This window comes from Aquarana catesbeiana, linkage group LG06 (genome assembly GCF_042186555.1).
Source record: "Aquarana catesbeiana isolate 2022-GZ linkage group LG06, ASM4218655v1, whole genome shotgun sequence".
Classification (NCBI taxonomy): domain Eukaryota; kingdom Metazoa; phylum Chordata; class Amphibia; order Anura; family Ranidae; genus Aquarana; species Aquarana catesbeiana.
The window spans coordinates 259,547,406-259,561,212 of record NC_133329.1 but is presented as its reverse complement, the minus strand read 5'-3'; the positions used below and the strand labels follow the sequence as shown (position 1 = coordinate 259,561,212).

General features: G+C 45.4%; 1 protein-coding gene across 1 annotated transcript in view; it reads right to left on the bottom strand.

Moving 5' to 3' along the window:
• The window catches only part of LOC141146726 (aldehyde oxidase-like), a 230,454-nt gene that overhangs the window by 195,386 nt on the left and 21,261 nt on the right, over nt 1-13,807 (bottom strand). The window contains exon 3 of the mRNA XM_073633234.1: nt 2,447-2,543. Within this exon, the coding sequence (XP_073489335.1) occupies nt 2,447-2,543 (97 nt within the window). The remainder of the gene's footprint in view (nt 1-2,446; nt 2,544-13,807) is intronic.

The following is a 13,807-nucleotide window of genomic DNA, read 5'->3' as shown; positions in this document are numbered from 1 at the left end:
CGTGCCTCACGCGTGACGTCACTATGTGCGTCACCACGTGGGGCGTGGCCGTCACAAGCTGGGAGGGTCATCCCCTGCCGGGGGGCGGTGCTCTTCCACCGAAGCCCCTCCCCACACGTGCCGAGCCGGCGTGACATCGGTAGGAGCCAATGTGCGGCATGTTTATAACATGCCATTTGCACACAGTCACTAATTTCACAGCATGGTACATACCACACTGCAGAAGGACTCTTCATTTCTCTATGCATATCAAGGTAATTTTAATGGTAGTTACCATATCACTGAATTTATTCAGTGTTATATCAATACCTAATACAGATTTTCATTCATTTATGCAGATCCTATGGCAGTTTTTTCCACCCTCCCCCTGTACCATGGCTTATGATACAGAGTGATCCACCTGTTATGAGGTAGCTCTGTGCTATATGCCCCAGCTACACGCGGCCCCAATATACCCCAGCTTCCGGGACGGACACCTTTTTGTTTGCTTTGGCCTCATATCCACTACACCCCTACCACATACTACTCTTCACATGTAAGTACTTTGGATGGGCTCAATTGCCGTTTCCTTTTTATATATATATATATATTTTAGATGTTTGGGAGCGTCCACCCCTAATGTGTGTAAACACGAAACGCGTCAGACAATATAGGATGCTGACCTACACCACTTCTAGCAACCTACTTCATCAACTGTTCCCCCTACCCATTGTGCTTCCATGCATCCATACTATGCCACTTTTATGCAATCATGCCGCATTTAGATATGTGTTTACATATATGGACTCATGGGAATTGCTCAATAAATATCACTGTCATGTGTTCTTAAATTGACACTATTTCGCATCCTTGATGTACCATGTTATATATATGTGTATGTATGTATGTATGTATGTATGTATTGTCATGAGTTTCCAAGTTGATGTGAATTATGTGCTGCTTGTGTCCATGTTGTATAGGTACATTATGCGCTATCCCATGACCCATGTATATACATCCACACATTCTCCATGTTAATAAACATGTGATTTTCAAACGCATCTCCACCATGTCTTGAACCTCAATCAAAGTCCCAACCTTCCTTTTTTGTCATAGAATGGGTTAAAAGAAGTGCGGATGCTACACCATGGTGAACATGGCCCTGTTCCAACTTTTATTGGAACTGGGGTTGTACTTTGCCAGCTTTTTGTTGCCCTGTCCCAACTTTTTTGAGATGCATTGCTGCCATCAGTTTCAAAATTACCTTATTTTTTTCCTAATTTATTTTTCTCTTAAACATTTGATATTTTGCTATTTTCTATTGTGAATAAAATATGGGTTTATGAGATTTGCAAATCGTTGCATTCTGTTTTTTATGTAGATTTTACACAGCGTCCCAACCTTTTTTTTTGGAATTGGGGTTGTAATTACAAACTATACATAGAATAACAAACATTGATAATGTATTATCAAACAGATCTCTTTAGCATCTATAGCTAAGAAATAGTTGCAACAATTATACACTTCCTTTAAAATTCTTAATGCATGCTGTCGAGTTATCAGCAATGAGACACTATATATTTTTTAACATCTTTTATTTACAGCTCCAACACAGAGCAGCCTATTATCTGTACAGAAAATACATGTAGGTAGAGTACTCTGTGCCTGGATGCTGGAGAATATGGGGTCGATTTACTAAAGGCAAATAGACTGTGCACTTTGTAAAGTGTAGTTGCACTCTGCAAGTGCAGCTGCTCCAGAGCTTTGTTAATAATATTATCCAATCATGTGCAAGCAACTTCTATTATCCAATCATGTGCAAGCAAAAATGCTGTTTAATTTTCCTTTCACGTAATTGGGTATTCTTCGCGAAATGAAGCTTTACCTCTTTTACTAAGCTCTGGAGCAACTGCACTTGCAGAGTTTGGGGGTTATTTACTAAAACTGGATAGCGCAAACTCTGGTGCAACTCTGCATAGAAACCAATCAGCTTCCAGATGTTATTGCCAAAGCTTAATTGAACAAGCTGAAGTTAGAAGTGGATTGGCTACCATGCACAGCTGCACCAGATTCCAAGTGCAGCAGTTTTAGTAAATCCTCCTGTTTGTTTGCCTTTAATAAAGCAACCCCCATGTGACATATCTGTGCCCATGATGAATTTTATATTGTAAAACATTAATACACTAACTTAGACATTAAAGGACCCAGCAGAAATATCACTTTATCAGATTAGTGAAGAGCTGCATGGCAATTCTATGTCCCTGTTTTGTTGCGCATTATATATGACAAATTCCCTTTAAAAAGCTCACAGTTGCAACATAAAAAATACAAAGCTGTGCCAGCTGAAATTCTTACAAATCCGTCCCTCTTAATGATGTAAAAATCAGAATATCATGTCACAAATGTTATTCATGCTGGAGATATACATTACAAAGATTGTAATAGCCATAAAGGTATTGAAGGATACTGAATCTTCTTGGTGACTGGATGAATCACAGACACCATCACAGTGCAGGCACCACATCCACCCCCTCCACATCCATATTTTGTACCAGGTAGTAGAACTGTTAATAAATCAGTTAAGGTAATACAAAACTTGGCAGTGTATTCTTAGTTTTGTTTTACATGGATGATTAAAAGTCTGGTATGTTGGACTGGAGAAAAGGTTACAGAAGAGTAACTCCACTATTGTTGCGAAAAAAACATTCCCCTCAGGATGATCTACTGTATGTATAATGCAAGGATTTTAACAAATTGTGTTGCTGATTCCTACCTTTTTGTTATTCTGAAGAAATCCCTGTGTTTGTCTGTATCCATTTGCTGAGCGAGTCAAATTATCAACCAGCTGCTGCAGAATCAGGGCTCTAATGGGGACAATTGCAGGGTCTGCATTGCTTTAGATGTTATTTCCTATTGAGAGTATCTTACCAAAAATGATATTTTTGTTGCAGGGGATGGCAAAAATCTGACTTGTATCTTAGTGTGGACTTCTGGGAAAATCAGTGAGCCAATCACACAAGCAGGAAATTGTGTTTCTGGGGGGGGGCGTTTTGTACACATTCCGTGTACAGAACACCTTCAGTTAGCTATATTGCATTGCACTTTACAGAAAAATACAGAGCTGTAGATTGAAAAAGAAAGGTAATTTTTAATAACATTTAATTACAATATGACTTGTGCCCCAATTGTATATGCTATATATTTTTTTTTTTTATATTTTTTTTCCCCATGAAAGTTGAGTTACCCTTTAAAAGGGGGCAATTTACTAAAACTGGAGCATACAGAATCTGATGAAGCTTATTCAATTAAGCTTTGCCAATTAAACCTAGAAGATGATTGGTTACTATGCACAGCTACACCCATTTTATTCAATCTCAAGCATATCTAAAGCCAACGTTTTTTTTTCTTTTTAGTTCTCTATAGAGTAGAGAAAGATTGGAGCCACTTTCAGATTTTCCATTTCAATCATATTTATTAGGTTGTAAATAAAAGTACAAACATGACAGACAAAGACAGTGGGACTCCTCCACTGTCAGAATGCAGTGATTGGCGTCTGCGGCTGGCTGAACGAGAAGTTTTCCAACAGAAGTTTTCAATAGAAGTCGACTGTGAACATATATGGATCGACATACGGCCAGTTCCTGCTGAACCGGTCGAATTTCAATCCCTCTTTTGCCAGCTTCAGGGATAGCTATCTAAGTCATGTATTATCTAAAGCCTCCCTACCTTGCACATCTTATCACTGAGGCAATATTACTTTCTAGGCTAGAGAAAACCTTTGCTCAGCCAAGCCAAGATTTAGAGATGATGTGATGCATGGCACCATATGGTAATGTTATTGTACAGCTTTGGTAATGGCAAAAGCCTACCTGAATTTGTTCCTGATACTCTGCAAACTTTTAATGATTTTTGCTTAAAGCCCAGCTTAGGGCCAGAGCTTGCAGTGCCCCCCTCCCACACACACACACAGGAAGGTTTAAAGTGGAGTTCCACCCAAAAGTGGAACTTCTGCTTTAAGCACTCCTTGCCCCCTGACATGCCACATTTGGCATGTCATTTTTTGTCGGGGGGGGGAGAGTGTGTACCTTTTTTTTTTCATGGGACTTCCTGCTTCCTATCTTCGGCCGAATAGGCGACTCCTCTCGCCCTAGACGGCCCCTCCTTGCCAGCAATCGTCTGGGACGTTACTCAGGTCCCAGAAGTTCGGCTGGCCAATAGGAGAGAGCAGCGCGACTCGCGCATGCGCAGTGCGCGCCCGGCCGTGAAGCTGTAAGCTGTCACAGCCGGGTGCCCACAGTTACCATGACGGCGCCGAGGAGAGGTGGGGGAGAGGAGCTATCACTGGCCATGCGGCAGGTAAGTGTCTGTTTATTAAAAGTCAGCAGCTATGCTTTTTGTAGCTGCTGATTTTTAATAAACTAAAAAACGGGTGGAATTCCACTTTATATGTTCTTTATGTCTAGGGGAGCATTGCTTACCTCACCACCACTTTTACTGACTCTGATGCCAGCACTCTGAGCTGCGGGATGTCTTATGGGGCAGTTATTAACACTGCACTGTACGTGAATGAGTGCGACCTCAGCCAGGAAAGCCTTAGAGAGGAGGCTTTGCGTGACCAGTTGCAGCACTGGAGGGACCCTACTGGAGCAAGGAATAAGGTAAGTAGTACACCTTACTACTTATTCCCTAGGCAAAAAAAAAAGAATTTAACCCTTGCAATGTGGGGGAAGGGAATTCAACCTCAGATTTTCTTGTGCTAAAAGGAACATTGCCAGGTAAAGGATAAGTGGACATATTCTTGCTGTCACTACTGTATCGCAGCATATTTGTTAGATTAGTACCCATCCAACTTTAAGGCTGGGTTCACACTTCCGTGAATTGAATGCGGGGGTCACACTGCATCCAATTGGGATGACAGGAGACTGTGACTGGCTCTTAATGGTGCAGGTTTACACAGCCCTGGGGTGGTCACAGTCCACACCGGAAAAGAGTCCTGTGTGTCTTTGGCTCCATTTCAGGTCCGAATTCTGGCAAAAAAATTTGGACCCGATTCACCCCTGAAATGGAGAACAGGGACACACTGGACCCCTGCTGCGACCCGCGACCACAGCTAGTATGAACCCAGGCACAGTGTTTTGTTACCCTAGCATTTCATATTCCTGATATGTGGCTGCTGTACCATGTACTTATATGAAAAAAGTATCCTATTCTCTTTGTTATGCTTCCTTTGTGTGAAATCCATGATTTTCCTGCCAGTCCCTCTGACCACACTAGACAGACGAACACACCATGGTCAGTTCTCTATCTCTGCTCTCCTCCAATGATCAGACTTGTACTGACATACCCCCTCTGCATAGCCTCTCACAGGAGGAATGTGATCATTTATTTAACCGCTTGCCGACCGCCAGCCGTCAATTGACGGGCAGGCGGCGCGGCTCTTGTTGCGGGAGGGCGTCACATGACGGCCTCCCATTTAAACAGGGAATGCGCGCGATCGTGCGCGCGCATCCCTGTTCCTTCGGTGGCGGCGTGTCACGGAGACACCGCTCGCCACCGAGGGAGGTGAACAGCCATTGGACATGGCTGTTTACCACGTGATCAGCCGTGATGAAGTCACGGCCGATCACAGATAGGTCCACCCCATTGTGCACGGCGCATGCGCACGAGCACGCTGCGCGTGCACGTCGGTGGCGGAGTGTTCCCGGGAACACTACTCGTCACCGACGCTGGTAAACAGCCATTGGCTGGCTGTTTACCCACGTGATCGGCTGTGATCCATTCACAGCCGAACATAAATGTAAACACAGAGTGGTAACTAGCTGTTACCAGCTCTTCTCTCCTCACACACCGTTTCCAGTGTGAGGAAAGAAGAGCCAGAAGCAGTGAGTTACCGATCTGTGTTCTGTAGTGTCTGCACCAACACCACACCTGTCCCATCGCCCCCCCAATTGTCATCTGTCACCCAACAGTCACCACAGTCACCCAATAAAGTGCACCTGTCACATAAGGGACTGCCATCAGTGACCGTCAGCGGTGCACCTGTCACCCGTCACAAATCAGTGACCATCAGCGGTGCACCTGTCACCCGTCACAAATCAGTGACCATCAGCGGTGCACCTGTCACCCGTCACAAATCAGTGACCATCAGCAGTGCACCTGTCAGCCATCACCCGTCACCCATCAGTGACCGCCAGCCATCACCCGTCACCCACCAGTGACCGCCAGCCGTCACCCGTCACCCATCAGTGACCGCCAGCCGTCACCCATCAGTGACCGCCAGCCGTCACCCATCAGTGACTGTCACCCGTCACCTATCAGTGACCGCCAGCCATCACCCGTCACCCATCAGTGACCGCCAGCCTTCACCCGTCACCCATCAGTGACCGCTAGCCGTCACCCATCAGTGACCGCCAGCCATCACCCGTCACCCATCAGTGACCGCCAGCTATCACCCGTCACCCATCAGTGACCGCCAGCCATCACCCGTCACCCATCAGTGACCGCCAGCCATCACCCTTTACCCATCACCTGTCACCCATCAGTGACCGTCAGCCATCACCGATTACCTGTCACCTTTTAGTGACCGTCACCCATCACCAGTAACTGTCCGTGGCCTGTCACCCATCAGTGACCATCGCCTGTCACACCGTCATCACCGATCAGTGAACGTCAGCTGCCACCCATCACACAGCCCATCAGTGACCGTCACCTGCCACCTGTCACACCGCGTCATGTCCAAAAGAGTATACAGCAGTGAGGAGGCGTTCCTGATCCTCTCCATGACCGATGAGAGCAACGGGGAGTTCTCATCAGATTCCAATTCGGATTCTGATTCAAGTTCGGCATTTGAACCAAGTAGTGAATCGGCAAATGATTCGGAGGAAGAATGGGTCCCTCCAAAAAGGGCACGGCACTCTGGAAACCAGGATTATATTCCCAGGCCCAGTACCAGCGCTGCCACCACCAATAGGCCCCAGGAACAAATTCCCAGGCCCAGTACCAGCGCTGTCGCCAGCGTTAGGCCCCGGGAACAAATGTCCAGTACCAGCGCTGCTGCCGGCGATAGGCCCCAGGAACATATGCCCAGACCCAGTACCAGTCCTGCCACATCACGCCTGAGTACCAGCACAGGAAATTCCAATCCAACTACTGGAGTGTCACACCCCCCAAGAGCCAGGGCCTCTACATACATGCCAGATGGTCTTGCCAACCCAATATGGCTGCCTTCCAACTCGGCATCACCAATTATTCCCCCGTTCACAGCACTGCCAGGTGTGCAGACCAACACCCGAAATTTCTCAGAGATTGATTTCTTTCATATGTTTTTGCCCAACACTATGCTGCAATTTATTGTGGACCAGACAAATTTGTATGCCCAGCAATATATTGCCAACAACCCCCAATCATCCTATGCCCGTCCTTTTGAGTGGAGAGATCTGAATTTGGAGGAGTTCAAAGTGTTTATGGGCCTCACCCTAAACATGGGGATTACAAAAAAAAATGAAGGACATGCCTATTGGTCCGCCAACCCTATCCACAATATGCCCATTTATTCTGCCCTAATGTCCAGGTCCCGATACAAGATGATAATGCGCTTTCTTCACTTCAGCGACAACACCCAGTGCCCTCCCCACAATCATCCAAATTACGACAAGTTATACAAGATTCGCCCACTGATAAATTTCTTTTCTCAACAATTTGCAGAACTCTATGTCCCCAATCAGAATATTTGCATCGATGAGTCCCTGGTACCCTTTTCAGGCCGGCTAGGAATAAAGCAGTATATTCCTAGCAAAAGGGCGAGATACGGAGTAAAGTTATACAAGCTATGTGAGAGAGCCACGGGATATTTCTATGCGTTCCGCATATATGAAGGAAAAGATTCCCAGCTCCAGCCCCCTGAGTGCCCGGCCTACATGGGCACAACTGGAAAGATTGTATGGGACCTGGCATACCCACTTCTAAACAAAGGATATCACATTTACGTTGACAACTTTTACACCAGCCTGCCCCTTTTCAAACACTTATACACTGCAAAAACCCTGGCCTGTGGAACCTCTAGAAAAAATAGAAAGGGCTTCCCACAATCTTTAGCGAACAAAAAGCTGCGAAGGGGGGAAAGAGCATCATTGAGATGCAACGAAGTGCTGGCCTTGAGGTGGAAGGATAAGAGGGACATGCACATGATGTCCACCATCCATGAAGACACTGCAATTGAGGTACAAAGAAGACAAGGTCCCATTGAAAAGCCAACATGTGTCCAAGATTATAATCTCTACATGGGGGGGTAGATTTTAATGATCAAATGATTCAGCCCTATTTGTCAATAAGGAGGTCCCGATTCTGGTATAAGAAGGTAGCAATTTATCTCATCCATTTGGCCATTTACAATTCCTACGTAGTCTACACCAAATCCATTGAAAGCCCCGCCCCCTTCCTAAAATTCATAGAAGAAGTTGTCACGTCCCTCATCTATCACCAAAGACCCCCCCCCCAGAAGACCTTCGCTCTGAGGCTGTTTGCCGACTCCATGAGCGCCACTTCCCCTTCAGCATTCCACCATCTGAAGCAGGCCGAAGACGGCAAAAAAAATGTCGCGTGTGCACCAAAAGAGGATTTAGAAAAGATACCAGCTACCATTGTCCCCAGTGTCCCTCCCAACCTGGCCTTTGCATTGGTGAATGCTTCCAACTTTATCATACATCCATAAAATATTAGCCCATATTTTTAACCATTTCCCCATTTTCATCATCTGTGCTGACCATTTTCCATTCTTTCCCAAATAACCATGCCACTGCCTTCCATGTGAACTGACCCTGGCCTGTTTTTTGACTATGCCTCTGCCTACCGTTTGGACTGCTTTCATGTGAACTGACCCTGGCCTGTTTTGTGACTATGCCTCTGCCTACCGTTTGGACTGCCTCCACGTGAACTGACCCTGGCCTGTTTTATCAACTACTCTACTGCCTACCGCTTGGACTGCTTACATGTGAACCGACCCTGGCCTGTTTTATGGACTATGCTTTTGCCTACTGCTTGGACTGATCTGTTGCCCTGCTACTGTAGTACACAGGGGTCTCACATATGTGAGGGGCTCCAGAATTGTTTTTCCGGTTGGAGAAAACAATTATTTTTGTTTTCTCCGGGTTTCAGAATTAGGGTCTGGAGTCCGGAGGCTTCATAGAGATTTGGGTGGGTCGAAGCCTCTACCCCTGTGCACAGGTCTTACCTGATTGTGGCCCTCAGCCTGCTGCTGACTTACTGCCACCATGCCCATGCCTGTCGCATGAATGGACCACACTGCTACCTGGACTATGCAAATAATTAGCTGTAGCAGGAGGCAGTATGTTTATGAAGGGCTGGAGAGCGGTACAATAATGAGTGTCTGCAGTTAATAGTGTACCAGGACCAATATTATGGCTGTGCTGGCTGTCTCTGCCTGGACAATTTCTAGAGACTGTGCTGTGCCGACTATAGACAATATTCCTGCTTGCTGCCTGGATAGTTAATATTGCTGTCGCTAAGCACCTCCCTGCCTGCTGCCTGGACCAGTGCTCTCCTCTGTGGATACTACTAAAAGCACAGGTAATGCTTTTTTTTTTACCCTTTCTGCAATAGAATTTATTTTGGATTGTAATTCTTGGTATGTGCATGCTATGTGTTAGAAATATGAAGGGTTTTCAAAAATGATAGGTTGCCAGGAAATTATATATGTCATTTATGCTCCTAGAAAGCCTGATGGTGCTACTTGGATGTTGGGCCTCTGTATGTGGCCAGGCTGTGTAAAAAAGTCTCACACATGTGGTATCGCCATACTCAGGAGGAGTAGCAGAATGTATTTTGGGGTGTTATCTTTGCTACGTACATGCTATGTGTTGGAAATATCTGATAAATAGACAACTTTGTGTAAAAAAAAAATGCGTTTTCATTTTTTTCCACATTTTCCAAAAACTTCTGGAAAAAAATGAACCGTTCAAAAGACTCATTATGCCTCATAGATTATACGTTGGGGTGTTTGCTTTCCAAAATGGGGTCATTTTGGGGGCAATTCCATTGTCCTGGTGCTCCAGGGCCTTCAAAAGTGTAATAGGTGGTTGAGAACTGAGATGTGTCATTTATGCTCGTAGAACGCATGGAGATGCTACTTCAATGTTGGGCCTTTGTAAGTGGCCAGGCTGTGTAAAAGTCTCACACATGTGGTATCGTTATACTCAGGAGGAGTAGCAGAATGTATTTTGGGGTAACATCTTTGCTACGTACATGCTATGTGTTGGAAATATCTGATAAATAGACAACTTTGTGTAAAAAAAAATGCGTTTTCATTTTTTTCCACATTTTCCAAAAACTTCTGGGAAAAAATGAACCGTTCAAAAGACTCATTATGCCTCATAGATTATATGTTGGGGTGTTTGCTTTCCAAAATGGGGTCATTTTGGGGGCAATTCCATTGTCCTGGTGCTCCAGGGCCTTCAAAAATGCAATAGGTGGTTGAGAAATGAGATGTGTCATTTATGCTCGTAGATCGCCTGATGGTGCTACTTCAATGTTGGGCCTTTGTATGTGGCCAGGCTGTGTAAAAGTCTCACACATGTGGTATCGCCATACTCAGGAGGAGTAGCAGAATGTATTTTGGGGTGTCATCTTTGCTACATACATGCTATGTGTTGGAAATATCTGATAAATGGACAACTTTGTGTAAAAAAAAATGCGTTTTCATTTTTTTCCACATTTTCCAAAAACTTCTGGAAAAAAATGAACCATTCAAAAGACTCATTATGCCTCATAGATTATAGGTTGGGGTGTTTGCTTTCCAAAATGGGGTCAGTTTGGGGGCAATTCTATTGTCCTGGTGCTCCAGGGCCTTCAAAAGTAAATGGTGGTTGAGAAATGAGATGTGTCATTTAGGCTCGTAGAACGCATGAAGATGCTACTTCAATGTTCGGCCTTTGTATGTGGCCAGGCTGTGTAAAAGTCTCACACATGTGGTATTGCCATACTCAGGAAGAGTAGCAGAATGTATTTTGGGGTGTAATTTGTTGTATGCATATGCTCTGAGAGAGAAATAACCTGTTAATATGACAATTTTGTAAAAAAAAAAAAAAAAAAAAAATCTTCATTTTGCAAAGAATTGTGGGAAAAAATTACAACTTAAAAAAATTCACCATGCTACTTACTTAATACCTTGGAATGTCTACTTTCTAAAAAGGGGTCATTTAGGGGGTATTTGTACTTTTCTGACTTGTTAGTGTCCCAAGAAATGAGATAGACCATCAGTACATCTGTGTGATCAGATGTGATCAATTTTCAGTGATTGGCACCATAGTTTGTAGACTTTATAACTTTCACAAAGATCAAATAATTTACACTAATTTGGGTTATTTTTACCAAAGATATGTAGCAGTATAAATTTTGGCCAAAATTTATGAAGAAAAATTACTAATTTGCAAAATTTTATGACAGAAACAAAGAAAAAGGCATTTTTTTCACAAAATTTACGGTCTTTTTTATTTATAGCACAAAAAATAAAAAACCCACTAGTGATTAAATACCACCAAAAGAAAGCTCTATTTGTGTGAAAAAAAGGACGCAAATTTCATATGGGTACAGTGTTGCATGACTGAGTAATTGTCATTCAAAGTGTGAGCGCTGAAAGCTGAAAATTGGTCTGGGCAGGAAGGGGGTGTAAGTGCACTGTATTGAGGTGGTTAAAAGAAACGGGTATTTATAATGTTTTCTTACATCTATGACACAAATGTTTTGCCTTTCATTTCAGTTTTAAACTGAATGGATTGTTTTACAAGATGATTGTTTACAATCACTTTAACTAGGCTAGAAGTACTGGACTGGTGGTTTGCCTTGCTACTAATAGCATGAGAGAGGATTCTCACCTCTCCTTTAGTTTATTACTACCTTTGGCTACTTGACATATGTAATAATGTGTATACAGGAGTTCACATGGCTACAGGGGAGAGGTGAAGGGCTAAGAGCCAGTTTCAGAGACAACTATAGTGGTGCTTACTCAAGCAGCATTAAAACTTGGAGTCTGGGGGGCGTGACCGGAAGCCGAGCTGAATGGCAGCCTAAGCTCTCAGCTCTCTAAGCCCACAGCATAAACGGCGATTTTAGGGGTATCTCTCTCGCACCCACATGGGCAAATCTAGGACCACTCGATCCTCCAGATCTAGAGGATCATCTTTACCCCCTCCAGGGGCTTCCACGGACCTCCGCACCTACTTTACCCAGCCCGGAATGTCCCAGGACGAAGAGGCCAATATGGCGCCGGACACTCCAGCCAGTATGCAGAGGAGTCCCGCCCAGCCTCCACAGCCAGCGTACACTGAGCAACGGCTCCCAGAAGGAGCGCAGCGGGACACGGCGATCCACCAAGCAGTGGGCACCGGCATGGAAAGGGTGAGTCCCCATCTACACCCAGACATCCCCAGAGAGCAGACACATGGGACACTCAGTGCTCGGCGGCCTTCCCGCAGCTGCTGAGAGCCGCTCCCACAAGACATGGAGCCTGTGTCCACAGATTCCTCGGATTTATCCAGGGACTTTCCCCCCCTGCCGAGCCCTGCAGGCCCACAAGTTGGCACCTACAGGTCCCCTGATGACCTGACTGAGGGACCCTGGGCAGGGGTAATTGCCTCCCCCCCTCCCAAAGCACAGAGAATGTCCCGCTCCAGGGATCCCAGCACATCAAGGCAGCACACTACCTGCATGCCATCTTATGCACAGAAAGCCAGCGCCTTATTCTCCCCCCCAGCAGAGGACTTTAACACCAGACCCCTGCCACAGCAGCAACAAATAGGGGAATGCATGGACTCATGGGACCCCCCAGCAACTGCAGTACAGATCAACCAAGAAGCAGGTGTTGTACCACCACACTCTCCGCCACGTGTAATATCCCCTTCTCCTCATTACTACAACCCAGCACGGGATCCATACATGCCCCCACACATACCTCAACCATGGCAGACCTATCTGCAAGCCATGCCTACCAAGGAGGACTTTAGACAACTAATCGAGGACGTCAAAACCACATGTCGCACAGAAATTCAAGTACTTCAAACAGGCCTCAAACACCTGGCGGACAGGGTGGAAATGGCCGAAGAAGAAATACAAGAAACAAAACTAGCGGTCCATAGAACACAACTCCAAGGCGCAGACCACAGAGCAATGCTAAGAGATATGCAGAGGCACGTAGAAGATTTGGACAACAGGGGGCGCCGTAATATCATACGGGTGGGAGACATCCCGGAATCAGAAAACACGGAAGATCTGCAAACAATCCTGCAGTCTATCTTCAACAATCTCACTGGGGACCCCCCCTCCAAACATATAGAAATGGACAGAGCCCACCGAGCGCTTAGGCCCAAAGGCACTACCTCCAAACCTAGAGACGTTATATGTAGAATCAGCTCCTATCCTCTTAAAGAGGAAATTATGCGGCAGGCGCGCTTGGCGCGCAAAGTAATTTATGCGGACACTCAGATACAACTGTACCCGGACCTTTCGTGGATAACCCTGCAGAAACGTAGGCTCCTTCAACCGCTCCTACAACTATTGCAGAAAGAAGCCATTATCTACCGATGGGGCTTTCCTTTTAGCCTCACAGCAAAACATCAAGGGAAATCCGCAGTATTGCGATACCCAGAAGATCTTCGCACATTCTGTGACACTCTTGAGATAGCAGCCCCACAACTACCAGAATGGGACATTGTTGCTACACCTCCACCACCACCTGCTACCTGGCAAAAGGTGCCCGAATCCAACCGGCCTAGGAACTCTGATACTCAACGTAAACCCGCCAAGCAAAAGGACCGCT